Genomic DNA, 21006 nt, shown 5'->3' with positions numbered 1-21006 from the left:
CATTACATTTTTAGAACTGGTTTTAGCTATTTTTCCTCACTACATTGCAATGCTTGCATAATGTACCAAACAATATGACTTTTTTTTTCTTTTTACCTCAAAGTCATTTCTTTGAAAGCCATATGACTTGGTCTACATGTTTGTATCATTCAAAGATCACTTTATGATATCATTTTAGGAACAAAAGGTTGGTGGAGTTGGGAACGGAACCACTCTGCCAAACATCAGCAAGAAGGCGAGCAAGTTTTCATTATTGCCGGTTGGAGCTCACCAAACACTGACGACTCTTCCACCGGAGGCAAGAGATCAACAGGATGGGGATGCTTGTGGAAATTTTGCGCATCGCCTTCATAATTCAAGGTCAGTTGAGCTGCTCATGTCTTAGGAATGGGTAGACCAAAGAACAAATTTCCAGCATAATTACTTATTTGGAACCTTCTCGTGGAAAATTACCTGTTGTTTACTTTTTATATAAAAAGTACGTACTACAATTCGGCAGTTGTTTTTTTATTTAGAAAAAAACCCTGAAATATAATATGCGTTAACATATAAATTATTAAATTACATAATAAAATAGAGGGAAAACATCTCATTATTTCATTATTTGCAAATCAATGTCACTTGAATGTACATTACAAGATGGACGTGGAGATGAAACGTTCAAGTGCAGTCAGATATTCCTTTTTTGTTAGTGGGGGCTCCAGATGACTTGAGCGCAACGCACCCATTGGAAGCCCACATTTACACGAAACACTTGAACGCCCCATTGTCATCCTGCGCCTCTTGGGGAAACAAAAACAAAAACACCATATTGCGAGCTCGCGGTCACATGTCGAGGGAGGAACCGCAGCAGAGGCGGCTGAAACGCCGGCATTCGGCCTCCGCACTCGTCCGGGAAACATCGAATCCGCTTCGGCCGCCGGTCTGCACACATGGTGCTCCTCCAGCAAATCTCGGTGGCACTGACCGCTGCCGTGGCCACGTTGGGCTCGGCGATCTTCATCGCCTTCAATTACTTCTACCCAAGACGAAAGTGGACACCCCACGCGCAATACGCCACCATTAAGGAAGTAAGGCACTCCATTGTTTGGTCGCGCGTTCTCGGTTCAAATCTTGATCTTTCTTGCATGCTAGGGTCCTGCCATGCAGGCTGGACCTCACTTCTCTCGCCAAAAGTCAGAGGAACCTTTTCATCGACTGCTAACCAAATCTTATGGCATTGTGCAAATTAGCTCAAACTCATTTAAAATATCGTAATGTCTTACACAAAAGATGAGACAACACATGAAGACAGTCTTGTTGTCCCACACCAGCAGGAGCAGTACAATGTCCATAGCCTAAATTTGCCATTCTTATGCCGTCGTATGTTTTTATCTTGCAAACTGTCATGGCTGTTCATCAATAGAAAAAAACAGTGAAGTCACCAAACTCAAAATCTCAAGACAATGCTGTATCAAGATGTTTTTACCCTGAAGAAGACAAAGCTCACAAATGTTTTGATAGCGTCACCTAACTTGGAAAACATCCAATCGGTTTGATCATCCAGGCACTGTTTCTACTCAACACTAACGCCGATAAAGAAGGAAAACCTGATTCTGCGCAAAGTCCACACTGATAAGGGTTTGACGTTTACTCCACCCGCAGGAGGAAGAGGAATGCGGAAAGCGCCAGGTGCTGGTGCTCGGCTTAGACGGAGCCGGCAAGAGCAGCATGCTTCAGGGCCTGACGCCCGGGGGGGGCGAGAGGGGCCGCTGCCGCCCCACCCGAGGCTTTAATTTCATCAGCGTCAGGGCACCCGCTTGTCAGTTAGATTTTCTAGAGAGTAAGTAAGATTAGCTTTACTTAGAAGTAGTACTGATCTGGCATCTTGATACCAAAAACAAAAGTGCTTTTTTTCTTCTCCATTTTACAGTTGGTGGCGGTGAGGAATTGCGCCGTTACTGGTGCGAGTATCTGATCAGAACTCACGTGCTGGTCTACGTGGTGGACTCGTCTGATCGCGGCCGCCTACCGCTGGCAAAGTCGGAGCTGCACCGCCTCCTGCAAGTGCAACCCCAGCTGCCTGTGGTGGTCCTGGGAAACAAACAGGTGAGACAGAAAAAAAAAAAAACACTTGAAAGTAAAATGAAAATTAATGGGTTGCGTTTGTGGCTCCCGCCAGGATAAAGCTGAGGCGGTGAGCGTGTCGGAGCTCCACGAAGCCTTGTCTCTGGGTTCGGTGGTGGAGGACAGGAAGCTGTTCCTCCTGGCTGCCCAGTTGGATTCTGACAGCGCCCTGAGGAACTCCTGCAGAAGCCTGAATGCCTTCCAGGACCTCCTGCTCCAGCTTGTTTGATATGGGGGTTGCTTCTCTTCCATCTAAGCTGGACCTGTTTTCCAGTCCAATGTTGCGTAATAGTGTGCGTACATATGTTGACATTGAGTGGTCCACTTTTTACGCTTATTTGTTTTTTATGTTACATTGTCGCTTAGACACCAGTATCATTTGTAAATATTTTGAGTCTGGGGGAAAAAAAAAAACAACGTTAAGCCGGTCACTCGAATATTTAATAGCGCCTTTTAGCCCGATGACTGATGGTTGAGCGAAGACTCACAATTATGAGGGGTTTTCTTGTTTTAAATGAATGTCATGTTTTATTCCATTTGATGCGCTGTTACCATGGAAAATTATTCATTGGTTGGACTCAAGATTTTCATGACTGCAGAAACTGTTTTATATATGAACATGTCAAAATGCATTTTATTTGTGGAAAATAAAAGAAATTGTGTCATGCAGCATATTGCCCTACTGTACAATTCATGTTTTCCCGATGGGGAAAAAAAATACATTAATTTGGTGTATGGGGAAACAATTTTATTGAGATGCAAACATCAACATACACGAGTTCCATAGCAAAAAAATAAAAATAGGGGTTTTTTTTTTTGTGTGTGTAAAGATATAGAGACAAATCTATATCCAACACATCTTAATGTCTTTTTTTCCTTTTGTAGCGACACAAAACTGGGTCAACCGTGAAAAGTCTGCGTTACCAACATCGGGAATGCCATTTTTAAGTCCTCTGGTGAAGAACAGACTATTTTTTCTTACTTGTAAAGCTTCAAGCGCTCAGTGGGACATGGGGCTGGGGAGAGAGGCGACAAAGTCGGCGTGCTGCTGCGCGTGTAAGCGCTTGTACTGCTCAATCTTCCTCTTGATCTGCTTGGGCGTGTCCTGGTAGTAGTTTTTCTCGTCGCGGGCCATCGCCTGCGGGGGTCGAACGAGAGGAAAAGTGAAATCAATCCGATTTTGTCCATGGGAATCGTCATGTTTAAAATAAATTTTTATCTTCTGTGAAGGACACAAGATGTGCTGTGTTCAGAGAACAAGATGCATTTATTAGAATTTCGAGGGAATGTGCCAATTGGAAGACGCCAAGCGCCGGTTCTGATTGCCTTATTTGGAATCAAGAGGTAAAAAACAACCACGAGGAATAAATTTGTTCCACACCGTTATTAAAAGCTGTGAAATCATTACCAAGTATTTCACAGCATTTATGGCTTGCTTTCTAAGACACTAGGTGATTTTATCACCAAAAAAAAATAGGAAATGAGGGGGAAAAATGTTTTTGGAATACACTTTGATGCAAAATGATTAAACTATGTCATCGATTTAGGGCTGAGGTTGGCACTGAAGTGCCTCAAGGTTTTTGCATCCTCACCTTGTAGTTGTCTTTGTGTTCTCGGATCATGTGCTGGACGTACTCGATCAAGTCAGTCGACAGCGTCGGGGAAATATTCGTTGACTGGCTGGCCTCCTCCTCCAGCTCTGCTCACACATTTGATACTTGTGTCATGACACACGACACTAGGTGCCCCGCTTTACCGCTATGCCCGGAAACTTACGAGTGACAACGTAGGGCTTGATCACAACGGGAGCCTTCCTCTCTTTTCTTAATCCGAAGACCTGGTAATGGTTTAAAAACATGGATTGGATCAAAACATGGATGTGCTTTTATCATACTGTATTGGTGCAAGATTTATTTTGATGAGATTTGGAGAACTGTTGTCTCCAAATCGACACTATTTTGCCATCTTCTGGCAAAAACAAATCACTGCAATCAATAACAATGTGGCTCATATGATGGAGTTGTCTGTATTTTGCATTTGCACTTACGCTGGTTTGCTTGATGGGAAAACTGCGGTTCGGGTCGGACACCAAGCCCATGTCCCGCAGGTTCTTGGCCATGGACTTTCCTTGATCCCATGCGTTTCCTATATATTTACTAAACAACAATCAAATTAGCCTCCAGGCAGAAGTCATGTGAACTTGGAACTGATTTGACTGACTCGGAACTATTAAAGGGACTTCATGTATAAATTAGCATGCATGCTAACTGCTTTTAGACATTCAAAACATAACACAACACAGCATCGTTAGATATGACAACCCGTTGTAATTATCACGTTACAAGTAACAAATGAAATGTAATAACACGATCGCAAAAGAATAATAATGGAGTCGCTTACTTTTCTATCCTCGGGTTGGCCTTCTTCATGAACTTCTTCTTGAGTTTCTTACGGTCTCGATTATAGTTAAAGGTATTCTTTTTGCTATTCTTCTTGAGTTTACCCATGATTATTGATTATAAAACGTTTTATCCGTTGAATTAGAGTGATAGCTATTTCAAGGCCATGTGTTGTTAGCAATGTGGAAAAACGTGAAGTCGCCAGAGGAAGTTGCGTTTTTTAGTTCCGGTCATGTGACCACACTGTTATTTTTACCGTCGTTTATTATATTTTGTTTTTGTTGTTGTTGATAAAACAGATACTTAAAATGCATATGATTATAAATACGTATTATGTTTTATTAAATTAGTTCACAAGCGAGGACGTACTGAAGTTGTGGTCATGTGACTAGTAAGACCCTGCCCCTTCGTTGTTTATTATTGACGTCATCGTTTGTAATCAGTATTTGTCCAGTAGAGGACAGTAGAGAGTAATGTCACAGAAACCGAATGATAGTTGACAAGAAAATAGATAATAAAAATGCAGGAAACGTGATCTAAACCAGTCTGAACCAAATCACAACTCCACCAAGACATTGTATTTAGCTAAAACGCTGTCTTAAATAAGAAATATTGCTACAAATACTTATTAGTTCTGTTTTCCAATTGCTGGTGAGGCCTGTGCAGCGCTGACGTGATGCTGTCTCATTAACAACAAGCCACTCAATATTGCATTATAAGTTTGGAATGAAGACCAGATCAATAACTCCATCAACCTGACAATGTGCGAGCCGCTGCCGTCATGCCTTGTGCCGAGGCAGTAAACAGTAAAAAGTGTTTCCTAATGCACCTTTAAAAAACGCTGCGGTGCGTTCATTGATCCCCCGCCGCAAAGAGCATCTGCCCTGGAGTCGTGAGTTATTGATTCATGGCTTTGTAAGCGGTTCATCCACATGCAGAGAAAGGAGAGCATAATTGTTCCTGTACTAGAACAAAAGGTGACCATTTGAGCATTTGGCAGTTTGACTCTAAGTGGTGGTAATGGACTGTACTAATACATGCAAAGAAATAGACGAATGTGACCTTTTTGTATTTTTAAAAGTGTGATGAAAACATCAGTACAATTTTAAAACAGTGGGATATGTCACTCATTTTCATAGATGGGTATAAATACAGCAGAATTATTTTTTTTCCTCTCATGTTATTATTTATATTTTTTAAAATGAAGTACTGGGGTGTTTTATTTGTAATCGTTTTATTGTAACATTGCAATTTTAGTGTGTCTTATTTTGAAATGCGGGAGGAGAGGAGAGGAGAGGACTGATGAGATGAGAAGAGAAAGCAGAGGAGAGGGGAGGAGGCGGGCGCACAAGTGCGGATGTCACCGGACAGGACTGCGCTGGGAAAGCACAAACTGAAGGGGCTCAATCTTCCCTCTCCAGTCGGACTCGGTGGTTTACGGTGTTCGTTTCAACAAGATCGAATCCGCACGGGAGTGGGTGGCGGTTCGGCTCTACGGAGCTCGGCCCCGGCGTCGCCGCTGCTGCTAAATTCGACACAGAGCCAACATGGAGCTGGAGAACATCGTGGCCAACACGGTGCTACTAAAAGCACGAGAAGGTGAGGATGGAGATGGCCGATAAATAGCTCCGATCGTCTGCAAAGGGGGCAGAGTGTTCGGACAACAAATCCTTAAGAGTACCAAACATTTATATCGCACTAATTACTCCGGAATGATGTTTTCTGCTTACGAGCAGAACTCCATTTGAAAACGGAGTAATTAAAATCTTGCTTTCGCCTCCCTAATAATTATGGTTACTAAAAATACACGATCGGATAAATTCACACCCAGCTATTAATTCGGCACAGACTTAAGTTCCTGAAGTTCCTGAATAGTATTAAAGGTCAAGTTTTCCAACTGTCAATTACTGTAAATTGCTGTCGTGCAAAACTCAATTAGAAAGTCTATTAACTTTGCTCTCTCCTACCATAAACACCTTTTATATATCTCAGCTAATCTGCAACCAACTATTTAGCTCCAAGTTATAGATGCTGCATAAAAATATTAATTTAAAGTCCATAGTACCATGTCTTCCTTGCTTATTAGCTTTTCCTGTTAATACCATTGCTGAGATGCAAATTTAGCAATTTCTGTGTTATTACCAAGAAAGGAAACACACCCAATTATTGATTTGAGATAATGATGTCATTCGAATCAGTCTAACAACCCCGTTGAATGTAGGACTTGACTATTGAGTATCTGCTTATTGATTTAGCAGAGGAATATCGTTATGGCAATTACTCATATCGGCGACATTGCTGCAAAACTCAATTTGAAAGCTGAGCAATTTAAGATTTCCTGTCACCTCCCACACATATCCGCTGGTTAAAAACGAATATAATACACAAAGTGACTGTTCAGCATGCGCTTATTGATTGTAGAAAGGATAACAGTGTTTTTCAGAATGACTCAGGTTGTGTGTGAAATATAATATGTCGTGTTTCTCCCTGGTTCAATGTTGCGGCATCATACTTTGCGAAACAGGATGTGGAGAGTGTGCAAATTGTACTTTGTGGGTAAACGCGCAAAATCTGATTTGACTCTTTTGTGTCACAAAAAGACGGCCTGGCTTGTTTTTAGAAAGCTGAATTTGTTCAATGTCCTTGCAACCCCCCCACTCAATATTACTCCATTTTAAAGTATATTATAAGATAAATTCTACTTGTCAGTAATACTACCCACTTTTACTGGTTTCCTTTTTTTTTCTCCGCTGCATTCAGCCACATTCTGTAGGCTACTTCGTTTTTTTTATCTACCGATATTATTGTTTGCGCAATCTATTTGCTTTGGTTTCTCTGAGAAACATCTGCCTCGGGTGTTGTCACATGACTCTGTTTCGCCAATCCAATGTAAATCACTAGAGATGTATGATTCCATTCCACCAATCAAAAGGAGCCAGGAAGTCACATGACAGCACACAAAGTCTCTAAGGTAAATCCGTGTTTACCTTGCAGACTACAAAAAGGAGCGGCTATATTTATCCACTTTAAAATCCACATTTCATCTTACAAAAACTTCACAATAATCCATTTAAAACCATTTCATGAGGCTGAATTTGCCTTTATAGGTTAATTTTACATAAATGGGAACTATGAAATGAATTTGTGAGGTCATATTTTTTGGATAAAAGTAAAAAGATGGCGCTTGAACCGCACGTGCAAGCCGAGCTGCGTTTGTGCACTTGCCGTTAATCTAGTTAACATTAACGGCCGAGACTGAATCTTCCTCGAGGCAAGATGCTTCCTATTAGCGATAGCGGCGCCGTTCTTATGAGTTCAACCAACTTCAGCACAAAAGATTTCATTATGCTGCTTTGTTTTGTTTTTTTCATACAGACCACTGAAGATTAATGCGCACGCTTGTTAGTTTTCTGCCGTCCTGCGTCTCCTGAATCCAATCAGTTGTTTTCTGTCTCCATTGGAAATGAAATTTGTTTATGGTTGTGTCATAAATTCACCACTTTAAATCACTAATTTCCCCCCCAAAACCCATTTGCCGGGTTCAGCTTGTCGCCGATTGTCACTCAGATTTACGAGCGGTGTTGTAAAAAGCTAGCGAAACAAAACAGGAAGCGCCGCCTCGATCGACTATACATTTTTTTCCCCCAGCAGCGCTCGGCCTGTCACAGGACGCCATGACACGCTTTCAAGTGTCTTTGGAGTTCATTAGTTCATCAGCACCTCCTCAGGTGGTCTTGTTGATTTTATTCCCACGCTGTTCATCTTGATTAACACCGCCGGCCCCACAGAAGGAAACAACCTCGCTATTCTATTGCCAACTTTTATCTTACTTGTCACATCTTGTTTACATTCTTCGTCCATTTTTCTCCGTACATCCTCCTCCGTCCGTCCTTTTGGCACAACTATCAACTTTTTGATTAGCGAAAACTACGACGTTTGCTAGCTACATATATCCCACTTCAATATTAGCGCAGATGTCGTCTGATTTTTTTTTTTTTACAATGCAGAAGAGAAGCGAGTCGAAATTAAAACTTGCATGCAGTACCACGTTGTGCCACAATATGCTTGGCAGCACTGAGCTGTACTGGAAAAGTAGCTGTGTCATTAAAAGCATGAAGAAAAGACAGAGAAGGTCCCAAATTTCAACTTGCATGCAGTACCATGTTGTGCCACAATATGGTTGGCAGCACTGAGCTATACTGGAAAAGTAGCAGCGTCATTAAAAGCATGAAGAAAAGAAAGTAGGAGAGAGAATACTTTTGCATTCGTTTGTGTTGCCGCTCCATGTGTTGTTTTTAAAATGGCAGTTGTTTGAAATGTTATGATTTATCTTTATTATGACCGCTTTGGTATGCGCATGAAGGCGTTTTGTTTACAGTGTTTATACTAATAAACATCGGATTTGATATGAATAATTCATATTGTCTGCGTTGTTGTTTGCAGGTGGTGGTGGAAACCGGAAAGGAAAGAGCAAGAAGTGGAAACAGATGCTGCAGTTCCCTCACATTAGTTTGTGCGAAGAGCTGCGACAATCCACCGGTAAGCACAAAAAAAAAAAAAGTCGTTAAAAACACATTGGAACCAATTCAAAATGTGGACCAACAAAACCAATTTGGAGCAGCAGTCCGTGTAACAACATGGAAGGCTGCCATGCAAATGGCCTTTGAATTTGAATGAGTCAAATGACTACCTTATGACTGAGCGAGGCAGGAAGGAAGCATTTTGAGGACATGAGAAAAGTTGTCGTGTCTAAACGTTCGCTCCCATGCGTGTCGAGGTACACCTCAACGTGTTATTACGAAACCTGGAGTACATTACACGCTCTTGAGAAAGACGTGGGCAGGAAACTGTGAACTTCCTCGTTTGGTAGCTTCTTCTTTTTTTTTTTTTTTTTTTTAATAATCGTATGACATCACAAATGTTGCGCAATTAAAGAACTCTTCAGGTAGGTTCAGACTCGCCATTGGAAATTTCACTCCACAGATCCTCAGAACGTTTCGTTGGTTGCTCTGGGATGACATCACTGATATTTGAGAGAACAATGTAGCCTAAATTTATTTTTTTTCCCCTTCCTGGTCCTCCAATAGAGAAAGACTACAGCAGCCTTTGCGAACGTCAGCCCATAGGTCGCTTGCTCTTCCGGCAGTTTTGCGACACCCGACCCGAGTTGAAGCGCTGCGTGAAGTTTCTGGATGCCGTGGTAAGTTATTTTGGAACAAGCTATTCAGAATGTTCTTTTCCATAAATCCATAAATTGCCCATTAATGCCAAGTACATACAGTATCCTACAAATTATAAGGGTCCCGAGGTTTTTATTGAGATGGAGTGGAGGCGGTTGTTGATGCGAGAGGCTCCGGCCCGGCTCTCAGCGACTCGCATTAAAGGTCTCCTCCAAGCCTCCTCGTGACCGCTTCCTGTCCGCCAGGAGACGGAGATGGTAAAAGGAGAACGCAAGCGGCGTCTCTGTTGTCACTTAGCGTTTGCTGGCTGGCTCGTTAGCTTACGCGGAGGAAGCACTTTGCGGGCTTCCGGGCAGACTGGGCAATCTAATGGCAGTCAGACCCGGTTGCTTCTATTAGCTGGCATCTTTTTTATGCTGCCACCTGTTGGTCACTAGAATAATTGCGCTTGTTATAATGTATAATATGAATATTCAGTTTTGGTCATAATTTAAATTAATTCACGTAGGCCGAGTACGAGGTGGCGCCAGATGAGAAGAGGAAGGAATGCGGTCAAGAACTCATCGATGTCTTCTTCAATCCAAAGGTCCACCTCCATCATCTCAAATGTTTTGTCCTGTTATAGTCGGGCCTTTCTGATATGAGTTTGGTCCAGGCTTACGACATCCTTCAAATATTTTTGGTTTATTCCTAAATTACTGATTCTCTTGTGAACTGACAGTCGGACGACCGCGTTCCCGAGGTGGACGAGAACACGGTGGCCAGGTGTGCCGAGCGACTGCAGGAGGAGGCCTGCAAGGAGCTCTTCAAGGACTCCACCAAGTAAAAGCACACTGAAAAATTATAAATTGCAACATCATTTGAATTCTGTTGCTAACCAAAACAGCAGCACCAACCAATGTATGGAAACAAAGATTAAGTGTCCATGTTTTAGGTTGTTTTCAACTAGTTTTACTCAATGGAAATAAATAAAAAGTCTTATTTTGGGAGGGTTAACTTGCTGTATTTTCCTTGCAGACTGATCCACGACTTCCTGAGCGTGGCGCCCTTCGCCGACTACCTCGAGAGCATGTACTACAACAGGTTTCTCCAGTGGAAGTGGCTGGAGAGGTATTGGTTTTGTGCATAAGTCATCCAAAAAAAAAAAAAATACAAGTGACTTTCGCAACAACGAGGCACATTTCTAGTCTGCAGATGCGTTGTGTCATGTCAGAGGTTTCAAGGTGACGTGAATTATGGGAAGTGAGACGAGAACATGCTTGAGGCGGGCGTGCGGGTGCACGTCGTTCACATCGGGAAGGGCCCAACTTGCCGTTGCAAAAGCGCCCGGGAATAATGTGACGTTTGCATTTACAGAAACAGAATCAAGAGTTGTCGATCTCTGTGGTTCAAAAGGTCATTTTTGTATTTTCCAGGCAACCAGTGACAAAGAATACGTTCAGGCAGTACCGAGTTTTAGGGAAAGGCGGATTTGGAGAGGTAAGTTGTTGCCACGGTGTTGAAAAATGTTTTTTTTTTTTTTAAATAAAAAACTAAAAAATAAAAAAATGATGTCACACAGTATAAAACTAAGTATAATTTAACAAAAATTAAAAGACATAAATCAAATTATAATACTGTAGAGGATGTTTTAAATATAGTCCTGTATCAATACCAAAATTAAAAAATATAACCTGCTGTAATATACAAATTCAATCGGAGCCATTTTAATTGATCGTCAAACAGGAGCAGTTGTGTATTTCCATCAATCAAAGCTCCCATTCATCCACCAGGTTACGCTTCTTCCCTTTAACAAAGATAATGCCGGACTCTATAACTTACCCTCGAGGTCGTTTGACCTCTCAATGGGTTATCTGTTTGTGCTGTGTTTTATGGAGGGTCTTGAGAAAAGGCTACAAGGGACGTATTATTCCGCCGAAAAGATCAACTTGTTAGCTCGTGGACGACTACTTAGAAGCGAGCCCGCCGGCTTCCGCTGAAGTCACTTAATTAACTCCATGCTGCCATGAAAATAAATTCTGTCCAGTACCATTTATTTATTTATTTTTTTGCAGGTGTGTGCATGTCAGGTGCGGGCCACGGGCAAAATGTACGCCTGCAAGAAACTGGAGAAGAAGAGGATCAAGAAGCGCAAAGGCGAGTCCATGGCGCTTAACGAGAAGCAGATCCTGGAGAAAGTCAACAGCAGATTTGTGGTGAGCTTATTTCGTACATTCTAACACAAATAAGGTATTTATTATGTTTCCATTTCTCAACGTGACAAGCTTTTGCGTCGGGGGAGGGTTGGCTAACCGCTTTTGATTCATTTTCAATCCATCTCTTTGTGTTTAACGCAATTGCTTTGAATGCAACCTGCAGCTCGGGTCCGCATGATGGGCCTTATCCAACCTTAAGCGATGAATACTTGGCTCTCACGGTGCGAACAAAACACAGTCGAGGTTGTCACATTGTAAACTTCTTCTGAAGTCATCAAAGAGAGCCTCAGTTCGTTTTAATGGCAACATGCAGTGGTGCGCAAACGGGGAGGGGCTGACATGCCTGGAGGGGGGGGGGGGGACAGGCATCCCCCTGAGGTAGGGTAGCAAAAAAAAAAAAAAAAAAAAAAATAAAATAAAAGACTTGATCATAATGCAGTCGCTCCGGGCATGATGATAGATCATCCTATTTTATTCTGTTGTTATTTTGTTTCAAGTGCACAAAGTGTTCCCTCAGTGAAGATCGCCTTTGGGCTTATGAAGCAAAACTACTATACACAAAAAAAAAAGCCTCAGTAAACACCTCAACGTGGTATCTGCTTGGTATATTTTGAACCCCTGTTGACAAGAAATATTATTTGATCTACCTGTAGTGCGGACAATTTACAAAGCGATGGAAAAAAGGTGAAAACCCAATCAAATGACCTAAAGAAAAGTTCAGGTGTACCTCAGGGATCCATGTTAGAGCCCTTTCTATTCTCTATCTGCGTGATGCTAGTTGATGTGGCCCATATATAGTCAATGAATTCATTCAGTGGCGCACACATAGCATTTGTTTTAACACGCGGCTAACAAATTCCTCTTGTGTCCAGTGTGGTCACGAGTACAAAAAAGAAAAGTGGGTCCATTTTGAAAATTTGGATGGGCTGGATTTGAAGACCTTAGCTAGCCGAGGGCGCCTTGCTTAATAGAACATCAATACACAAAGTGTGTTTTATTGTTTTTTTTAATTCAAGAGATTATTAAAAATAATCCTTAGCGGCATCTCAGAAAGCATCTAACGTCAATTTTTCATCAATTCTCTTCCCTCCCTCGTTTCAAGGTGAGCTTAGCGTACGCCTATGAAACCAAGGACACCTTATGTCTCGTTCTGACCCTCATGAACGGCGGCGACCTCAAGTTCCACATCTACCACATGGGCGAGGCGGGCTTTGACGAGAGGAGAGCCGTCCTCTACTCGGCCGAGATCTGCTGTGGCCTCGAGGACCTCCACAGGGAGCACATTGTCTACAGGTGCCCAAAGCTCACCTGGATCCAACCTAGTTTGGGCTTATATTCATCTGGTCTTTCTGCCACACAGGGACCTGAAACCTGAAAACATCCTGTTGGACGATCATGGTAAGTCCAAGCGTTTTTGGAGAAGGTGGACCAACTATTTTCAGAAATGGCAGATTTGGGAGTGATGGTTATTTATTTTTTATTTTTTTTAAGGACACATCAGGATATCGGATCTGGGTCTGGCCGTGCACGTCCCAGAAGGTCAGACCATACGGGGCCGGGTAGGAACGGTAGGATACATGGGTAAGAAGAACCCAGCCTCCACCGGAAACCAAAATGGCAGCTCTGGTGGTCTAAGGTTTTGGTCCTTTTGGTTCTTCCAGCTCCGGAAGTGGTGACCAACGAGTGCTACACCTTCAGCCCCGACTGGTGGGCGTTGGGCTGCCTGCTGTACGAGATGATCGAGGGCCAGTCGCCCTTCCAGCAGAGGAAGAAGAAGATCAAGCGGGAAGAGGTGGAGCGCTTGGTGAAGGAGGTGCAAGAAGAATACTCGGCAAAGTTTTCCCAAGAGGCCGAGTCGCTCTGTAAAGCGGTGAGTGGACGAATAGGGGGATTTTTTTATTTTTTATTGTGGCAACGAACGTCCTCTTGTGGTTTCCAGCTGCTGGCCAAAGACCCCAGGGGGAGACTGGGTTGCCAGGGAGGCGGGGCTTCAGAGGTCAAAGCACACCCTATCTTCCACTCCATCAATTTCAAAAGGCTAGAGGCCGGAATGTTGCCGGCGCCTTTCATTCCTGATGTAAGTCGTTCGAATAAATCAACTCTTCACACTCACTACAAAAAATTGACAAGCGTGTTCAAGCGTGTTGTGTTTGCAGCCACAAGCCATCTACTGTAAAGACGTGCTGGACATTGAGCAGTTCTCCACCGTCAAAGGCGTGGAACTAGAACCCAAAGACGAGTCCTTCTACAGTAAAGTGTCCACGGGTAGCGTCTCCATTCCCTGGCAGGATGAGGTAACGTTATAAAAAAATGATTAAAATCTCATTCAAAATATTTTAAAATACTTTTTTTTTTGCGCTGCAGATGATCGAAACAGAATGTTTCACAGAGCTTAACGTGTTTTACCCGGACGGTGCGGTTCCTCCGGATCTGGACTTGCGAGGGCAGCCGTCTCCGCCCCCCAAGCAAGGACTCTTGCAGCGACTATTTGGTAGACAGGTGGGTGAGCACAAATAATTTGAATTACTTTGTCTTTTTAAATGCTTTTTATTTTATTTTTTTTAATTATTTTTAGTATTAGTTTGTTTTCACTAAGTCACCAAAATTATACTTCAGTATAACAAGTGTTAAGTGACATATGGGCAATTTTCTCACATTTGTCCTACTGTACCGCCCCCTGCAGGAATGTTGTGGCAACTGCAGCGACAGTGACGACGAGCCAACGAGGCTGTGACACATACACGCGCACACGCATACCATATTTGTTTACAACCTTTTGCACATTTCTATTTGAAAGATAGTCGATCTTGAAATGTACGAATGTATTTTCATCATAGCCATAACAATGATGTTTTATTATTTAAAAAAATAATAATTAAGCCGAGGCTTTTTCCCTCCCCGGAAAGAGACTAACGGAAAAATCACCTGCTGGGGGGAAGAAGACAGAAAAGTGCCTTGCTGGAGGGCACTAGTGACAATAATACTTAGTAGAGAGGGCAAAGCCTTCTTCCAATTTTCCAGGGAATAAAACAAGTGACTGAAGACTGTGCAGTGACCAACTTTACTTAACTTTTACTTTGTGTCTTTTATTTTTAGTTTCACTAAAAGAAAGTGAAACCCACAAATGTTTTTATATACAAATATCCTTTTTTTTTTCCAACAACAGAGAAAATTGCCTCCACTTGATGTACTCTATGGGATGCAACTGTACAGAATGTGTATATATATTTATAGAAATATACGTATTAAAATAAAATTAGTTCATCATGGGTAATATGTTCCAGACCCGCCCACAATCTGTAGAATTTTTTTTTTGCTGTTTACCCCTTCCCCATCCTGCTTTAAGCACATTTAGACTTTCTAAAACCTATTTTAACTTATTAAAATGCTTTAAAAAAATCTAAGTTTCTTGCGTTAGTGCTTCTTCCACTGGTCGTATGGCGTGCAGCCACTAGAGGGCGACAGTGTGTTGGACAAATGTTCAAATGCTTATTGCGGATCGGCAGAATGAAGTTCCGGCTCTCGTTCATTTTTTTTTTTTTTTATACCGGGCCAAATGAAATCCCAGATCCCCTCAAGTTCAACACATATCCGGTAGCAGTTAAACGTTAAGAAGGCTTTCGCTGCAGATCATTTACAATCGGGACGAGACGCCCTGCTGGGCCTCATCACGGCGGCACCGACGCGCGCGGACGCCAAAATGAGCAGCAATTACACCGCAGGAGGTTTGAGTGTGCAAATGAAGCGAGAGGCTTTCAGGCCTCAGCGGGGTTTGACACGCTTTTTGATTCACTAGGAAAATCTGAGCAGCACTGACGGCGGTAGAAAAGCTTCTTGTATATTTTGATGCTTGAGTTGACATTTTTAGACGCGTGAAACTGTCGTTTATTTATATACCTATACAAAATATTCGCAATAATTCAATTGAATGTGTAATCATACATGTATTTAAATCAATATATTATGAAATTTTGTGTTATAGTAATCAGGATAATATTTATTAAACCATTACCTAACTGGAAAGCGACTCAAGCAAACGTGTTGGTATCATCCTCCTCCTCCCTTTCATCCTCTCCTGTTGTTGCCACGGCAACAAAGTAACGGAGGCATCTCGATGAAAGCATTACAAAGAGACGCACGCGTGTTTTGATTTCATGCCCGTCCAACATCGTGTTCCGACCCACCGAGTGCGGGAAGGGATTCGGGGAAGGCCGGCCTTGGCTTCGCTAATCACCGAGGGACATAGCTTAGGGGGTTTGTAAAGTTCAAAGGTCGTTGGACGTGTACGACATGTTCCACCTACTCGCCTGTCAATCAAAGTCTAACCCACGACAAGACAAAAGATGTCTATATTAAGAACATCAGGCGTGACGGTGTTTTTCAGACAGTATGACGAGACGACATCACTTGAAAGTGGCTTTGGATCTTTGCCCATCCTTGACAATGGAGTAACAGACACTTCCTGGCATCAAACATGATATACAAAAAAAGTCCAAAGAGAGAAAATGACTCAAAGTAAGTGACTAAGCGGCTTGAGGTCAGCATGAGCAGTCTCAGCGAGAGTGAGCAATGCTCACGCATCGGTCACAAGATGGCGGGGGCGAGCGCTAACGATGCTAGTGGCGTTAAGGTGCTTCACCGCTAACTATTTTTAGCATAAACGTACATGGATCGCTATTTATTTGTGCTTAAGTTTTAGATGACTGCCCGAATGGAAGAATTTCATTTTGGTCATGTGACCCTGGAAAATTTTTGTCTGCTTATATGGACATTCTGAGTGGAAAAAATGCGAGAATGGGATTTTTACTGTCCCGCCTGTGCGTCTGTGCAGACGGATGAACAGACTGATCTTTATGACGGCAGGACAACGGGCGTCAGTGTTCAGCATGGCAACAATGTTAGCAAAGGGCCGTCAATGGTGTTGAGCGCGTGTGTGTGCGTCATACGTTGGTTACACCTTTAACTAGTTTTCATGGGGAGAGGGGGAAAAAAATCTGAACAAAGGCTCGAGGAAATATCAAGAATCCCCCCCACATAAAGGCAATCAGAGCAGTTGCTAACCAAACTAGCAGCACCTACCAAGGTAAATGCTCTCATTAAGTGGCCATCTGTGCTGTGGATAATAATCATAATAGGACTAAAATAGCAAGCTCCAACTGTTGGGGAGGGGGGGGGGGGTTGATACAGCCCCAAATGTGCCCCCCCCCCCCCCCCCCCCAATCAACCCCATCAGTATTCCCGTCGTCGGCACGGAAAGACGGCGTCACGAAGCAGAGCGAGAACGTGGGCAGAGGAAGGAGGTCCTCGTTGGAGGAGGAGCGGTGGAGAGAGAGAGAAGAGGTGAGCTCGCTCGTGCGCGCCTCCTCATTTGCAGCTTCGAGCGAGCGCAGCACGACGCCAAGATAACCGCGGAGGAAGCTGCACGAAACAAGGTGCGTTTACCTGCCGAATCTAAAAAAAATACCATTTTATTTATTTAACCTTATTGCGTTCATAAGAATCGCGTAAATTAAAATTTATTATATAAATGTAATAATTTTTTGGATTGACACTGTGTATTTGTAATTTACCTCCGCAATGCTGAACCTTTGCATTAATTACTTTTTCTCACCGTTTCGTTTCAAAACTTGCACGTTAATTAAAAGTAACTGTTGTAATTAATCTTATAAAATATAGGGATGTATTTTTAATGCGTTTAATAATCTGCATTTTGTCGAGGTAGAATGTCTTCTTGGTTTTACTCGCTAATGTGACTGCCGTAGTTGAGTAGGGGTAATTAAGGAAATTCTGCTCAAATGTCAATTTATTAGGTACACCTTCTTCAAGTCAACACTTGCATAATAGCAGCTCCTACACGATTCTGCTTAGGTTCCTTCCTTTTTTTTTTTTCCACATTATTTATGCCATCTTGAGTAAAGATGGTGGTTTCCATTAAACCTGCAGGACTTTATATTTCCAACTTGCCTTCTCTGAAAATCCAGCAAATAAATCAAACTGAGTGTTAAAAAAAAACAACAACCTTGCTTTTGTTTTGATATTGCGTTGCCATGGAAACAAAAGGTGTAGAGAGAAATCCGTCGTTTTTTCCTTTTCCTACGACCATCTTGTGTGTTTTTCTGTAGAGCCGCGTGAGGCCGGAGCATCCCGCCGGGGTCCGAAGCGGAAGAATTTGGCACCCCGACCGACTCGGGTCGGCGCCGCCGCCATCAAGTGGATGAATGCCTGAAGAATGGATTCCCTCACCGCCTCGCAACCGTTAGACTCGAAAGACAATGGGTGTCAAGTGTCGTATAGAAGACAAGATGTGACTTTCAAGCCTGTGGAGCTTGGCCTGGTTTGAGGCTTCCTGAACTTCATTGACATTCATGGATGTCATTTAAGGCGTCCCAGCGTTCAATCGTCCAGCCCCGCCATGGTGATGTCCCGGGGCACGTCCACCTTCCTGGCCTGTTTCGCCGGCTTCTGGTTGGTGTGGGCCTTGGTGGTCATGCTTTGCTGTTTCTGCAGCGTCCTGCAGCGTCGCCTCAAGCGGCGTGACGAGGCTCGCCTGAGGGAGCGCCGCCTCCGGACGGTGGAGACGGAGGGATGTCCCGCCGTCCCGGTTTCGGTACCTCTTCCGCAGTCGCCCCTGGCAACGATACCGCCGGTGCCGTCGCCGCCCCGGCAACCCATACCGCGGGACCCGCCGGCTTTCTCGCCACCACCTGTTCCGCTTCAGGTCTCTCACCCCTTGCCGGAAGCAAACTGGGTTAGCATGCCGGGTAAGTGGTTGGAATTTGGTGATTCAAATCCAGTAGATTTTCAAAATCCACTTTTGCGCTACTACAAAACTGCAGGAAAGAAATTTGAAGGGAAAAAAAATAGCATCAGCTGCAACCAGTGGTGCAAGTAAATAAGAAAAACAAAAAAAGAAGAAAGATGTCCGCTATGGCGTCGGAGCACGACTGATGAAGAGGTTTCAGTAACCAGGCAGCACGACGACTGAAAAGGAAGAAGCAGCTGAGCCGGAGCCAACAAGACTTTTTACAACCATTCCGGACACATTCCTGGCTGACCTTTTAATGATTTCGATTTTTCTGTGTGTGCGAAATGACATCATCACATGCACTTGATCACCAACACTAAGATCTTGTTGTTTTGCCCGGGCGGAACGGAGGCGCATCCATAAATACGACAATATCCAGCGCGTCCGTGGCAACAGCTCAACAAAACAGATGCTCGCCTTGAATTCAAACGCCCGATATAAATACGGCGGCGGGCGGATGCCAGCAACAAAGAGCGCACCGCGATGCTGAGGTGCGTGCGTGGGCGCAGAGTGCTGATTTCTATCGCGTGTTATTCGTGTCTTTGTCTTCTCACTTGCCGGAGATTTTCGAGGTAAATCACAACACGTGGGAATGCTGCTAATGAGTTGACTCATGGAAACGACTAATGGAATCATGAGTCTGCAGGATTTCGAAAACCCTAAAGTGCCTTGTCAGGAATACAAGCTAATTATGAACTAGGTTGACTCAAGTTTAGTGGTTTTATTCGCTTGTCTGTTTCAGAAGCAGATCTGCTCGAGAACCCGCCCTGTTACGAGGAGGCGGTCCTGATGGAGGACCCTCCGCCGCCATACGCCGAAGTCCTGGTAGAACCACGAGGGGGTAGTGGCTACTCCAAACTCGCACCGCTTCGGGCCACGCCCTCCTCTCTTCGGGACCACCAGGACCCGAGCGCAGAGACACGCAAGACCCCTCCGCAGAGGTCGGCGAGGTCTTGCGTGTTCCCCGAACGGGGTTACTCCTCCCTCATCCGTTTGCCTTCATCACAACGTTGGGACACGCTGGGCCACCTCCTCGCCAATGTGGACCTGAAGCCGTTCAACCCGTACGGCCCGGTGCCACCGGGCGTCGCCACGGCAACAATGCCCCGTCGCGAACCCAGGACTGGAGGCGATGGAAGGCGAGGGCGGGGACTACAGGTCGGGTTCTCTGGGGGGATCGGGGGGCATGGGACACGAGGACTGGAGCACAGTTGCGGTCTCCCAGCAGCGTTCCCCCTATTGGGGCGCAGCACCGCCGTCTAGGATTGGGGTTCTCAAACCTTTTGGGTCCGGGGACCCCTCACAAGTGACAATTTAGGGGCCAAACCCTGCCATGCCATAAAAAGCAAAAATGTGCAATTAAAGTTTGTATTTGCTTATGGATGCCACAAGATGGCGATAATACACTTTTTTTTTTCTTTTTTAAACTAAAACTATTAATTTCTATATTAAGGTCTCCTCCTCTGAGTTCAACATAGTTCGTTGGCGATTGAATGTAATTTTGTCCACATTCACATTTGTGATCATTAAACTTCCAAATGCTGCACAAGTTAAGCATTTCCGGTCGGAACACCAAAAAAAAAAACCTCTACGCCAACAATTAGCTTTTCAATGAGTCACCTTATTTCATCACACAATTCCACAAAGCCATCAAAAGCAATTCAATGATAAAATGAATCACAGCATCCTTACCTGTCACTCGTCAGGTGTGTGAATGACAATCAGCTGATTCCAACGCGACGTTCCTCGTGGCAATCCCCGTCCAAATACGTGCAGCGATGCATCCTTGCTAAACTTGCAAACAATTTAGAACAACCATTTATTTTGTCCATATTCGATCATAAAAACTTTCCAATTCTTGCAGTAGTTGAGAGCACAAGCGGCCGCGACCTGTTGCGTTAATAGCAGTAAAAAAAAAAAAACTATTTCCGCTTCCGGTGGGAACATTAAAAGGCCATATAGTCTGAAAGTGATTTTCAAAATAAGATTTGGATAGGCTCCATCTTACCTGCGACCCCTGAGGGTTCCCCAGACCACAGTTTGAGAACCCCCCTCCAAGCTGAAGCACACTCTCCAGTCACGGAGGACGCTAATTGACTCAAAAGAGGCTATTTCATCCAGAACGTCTCTATTGTGCCAAGCTGCCGTTGCCATGGTACCCGAAGGGAACTACGTGGTCTCCATCAGACGACGTTGAAGGACTCGGCCTGGTCGGTACTGTCACGTCACTTCCATCTTCTCAAAGTCCATCATCAACAGAGGACAGTAAAAAAGGTAATTTCTAAAGTCAGTAAAAAGATTTCCTGCCTCCCTTTTTAAAA

The 21006-nt window shown here is 43.7% G+C and overlaps 4 protein-coding genes and 1 long non-coding RNA gene across 5 annotated transcripts; 3 read left to right on the top strand and 2 right to left on the bottom strand.

Annotated features, from left to right (window-relative positions):
• The first annotated feature begins 720 nt into the window (after positions 1-720).
• Positions 721-2778, top strand: arl10 (ADP-ribosylation factor-like 10). Its single transcript, XM_049742967.2, has 4 exons — positions 721-1070; positions 1645-1822; positions 1913-2088; positions 2162-2778. The coding sequence occupies exons 1-4, from the start codon at positions 933-935 to the stop codon at positions 2333-2335; spliced, it is 666 nt and encodes a 221-aa protein (XP_049598924.1). The 5' UTR covers positions 721-932; the 3' UTR covers positions 2336-2778.
• A 54-nt stretch (positions 2779-2832) lies between these two features.
• On the bottom strand, positions 2833-4731 carry nop16 (NOP16 nucleolar protein homolog (yeast)). Its single transcript, XM_049742979.1, has 5 exons — positions 4507-4731; positions 4154-4262; positions 3883-3943; positions 3699-3805; positions 2833-3244 (listed from the first exon to the last, which is right to left on the bottom strand). Exons 1-5 carry the CDS (start codon positions 4611-4613, stop codon positions 3107-3109), a joined length of 522 nt encoding a protein of 173 aa, XP_049598936.1. The 5' UTR covers positions 4614-4731; the 3' UTR covers positions 2833-3106.
• A 1091-nt stretch (positions 4732-5822) lies between these two features.
• On the top strand, positions 5823-15154 carry grk6 (G protein-coupled receptor kinase 6). Its single transcript, XM_049742795.2, has 16 exons — positions 5823-6104; positions 8949-9044; positions 9593-9705; positions 10194-10271; positions 10407-10507; positions 10703-10795; positions 11101-11164; positions 11740-11880; positions 12983-13173; positions 13241-13278; positions 13372-13461; positions 13542-13750; positions 13820-13957; positions 14037-14174; positions 14245-14379; positions 14564-15154. The coding sequence occupies exons 1-16, from the start codon at positions 6053-6055 to the stop codon at positions 14612-14614; spliced, it is 1728 nt and encodes a 575-aa protein (XP_049598752.1). The 5' UTR covers positions 5823-6052; the 3' UTR covers positions 14615-15154.
• Positions 15155-17665: 2511 nt separating this feature from the next.
• Positions 17666-20510, bottom strand: LOC125982452 (uncharacterized). The gene is made up of 2 exons (XR_007486391.1): positions 20378-20510; positions 17666-18710 (listed from the first exon to the last, which is right to left on the bottom strand). It is a non-coding gene; the product is annotated as an uncharacterized lncRNA (long non-coding RNA).
• On the top strand, positions 18293-20234 carry LOC125982381 (proline-rich protein 7). Its single transcript, XM_049742923.2, has 2 exons — positions 18293-18641; positions 19428-20234. The coding sequence occupies exons 1-2, from the start codon at positions 18293-18295 to the stop codon at positions 19946-19948; spliced, it is 870 nt and encodes a 289-aa protein (XP_049598880.1). The 3' UTR covers positions 19949-20234.
• Positions 20511-21006: the final 496 nt, after the last annotated feature.

This window comes from Syngnathus scovelli, chromosome 15, assembly GCF_024217435.2.
Source record: "Syngnathus scovelli strain Florida chromosome 15, RoL_Ssco_1.2, whole genome shotgun sequence".
In the NCBI taxonomy this organism is placed as follows: domain Eukaryota; kingdom Metazoa; phylum Chordata; class Actinopteri; order Syngnathiformes; family Syngnathidae; genus Syngnathus; species Syngnathus scovelli.
The sequence above is the reverse complement of the archived record's forward strand: the minus strand, read 5'-3'. Positions and strand labels throughout refer to the sequence as shown.

What these genes read in the sequence shown, in the direction of transcription:
- grk6 (XM_049742795.2), top strand. Translation starts at nt 6,053, where the DNA reads ATGGAGCTGGAGAACATCGTGGCCAACACGGTGCTACTAAAAGCACGA. An exon ending in TGAAGTTTCTGGATGCCGTG is followed by an intron (nt 9,706 to 10,193) that starts GTAAGTTATTTT and finishes TAATTCACGTAG; the next exon opens with GCCGAGTACGAGGTGGCGCC. An exon ending in ATGTCTTCTTCAATCCAAAG is followed by an intron (nt 10,272 to 10,406) that starts GTCCACCTCCAT and finishes GTGAACTGACAG; the next exon opens with TCGGACGACCGCGTTCCCGA.
- nop16 (XM_049742979.1), bottom strand. Translation starts at nt 4,613, where the DNA reads ATGGGTAAACTCAAGAAGAATAGCAAAAAGAATACCTTTAACTATAAT. An exon ending in TTCCCATCAAGCAAACCAGC is followed by an intron (nt 3,944 to 4,153) that starts GTAAGTGCAAAT and finishes AACCATTACCAG; the next exon opens with GTCTTCGGATTAAGAAAAGA. An exon ending in CAAGCCCTACGTTGTCACTC is followed by an intron (nt 3,806 to 3,882) that starts GTAAGTTTCCGG and finishes ATGTGTGAGCAG; the next exon opens with AGCTGGAGGAGGAGGCCAGC.
- arl10 (XM_049742967.2), top strand. Translation starts at nt 933, where the DNA reads ATGGTGCTCCTCCAGCAAATCTCGGTGGCACTGACCGCTGCCGTGGCC. An exon ending in TCAGTTAGATTTTCTAGAGA is followed by an intron (nt 1,823 to 1,912) that starts GTAAGTAAGATT and finishes TCCATTTTACAG; the next exon opens with TTGGTGGCGGTGAGGAATTG. An exon ending in TGGTCCTGGGAAACAAACAG is followed by an intron (nt 2,089 to 2,161) that starts GTGAGACAGAAA and finishes GGCTCCCGCCAG; the next exon opens with GATAAAGCTGAGGCGGTGAG.
- LOC125982381 (XM_049742923.2), top strand. Translation starts at nt 18,293, where the DNA reads ATGGTGATGTCCCGGGGCACGTCCACCTTCCTGGCCTGTTTCGCCGGC. An exon ending in AAACTGGGTTAGCATGCCGG is followed by an intron (nt 18,642 to 19,427) that starts GTAAGTGGTTGG and finishes TGTCTGTTTCAG; the next exon opens with AAGCAGATCTGCTCGAGAAC.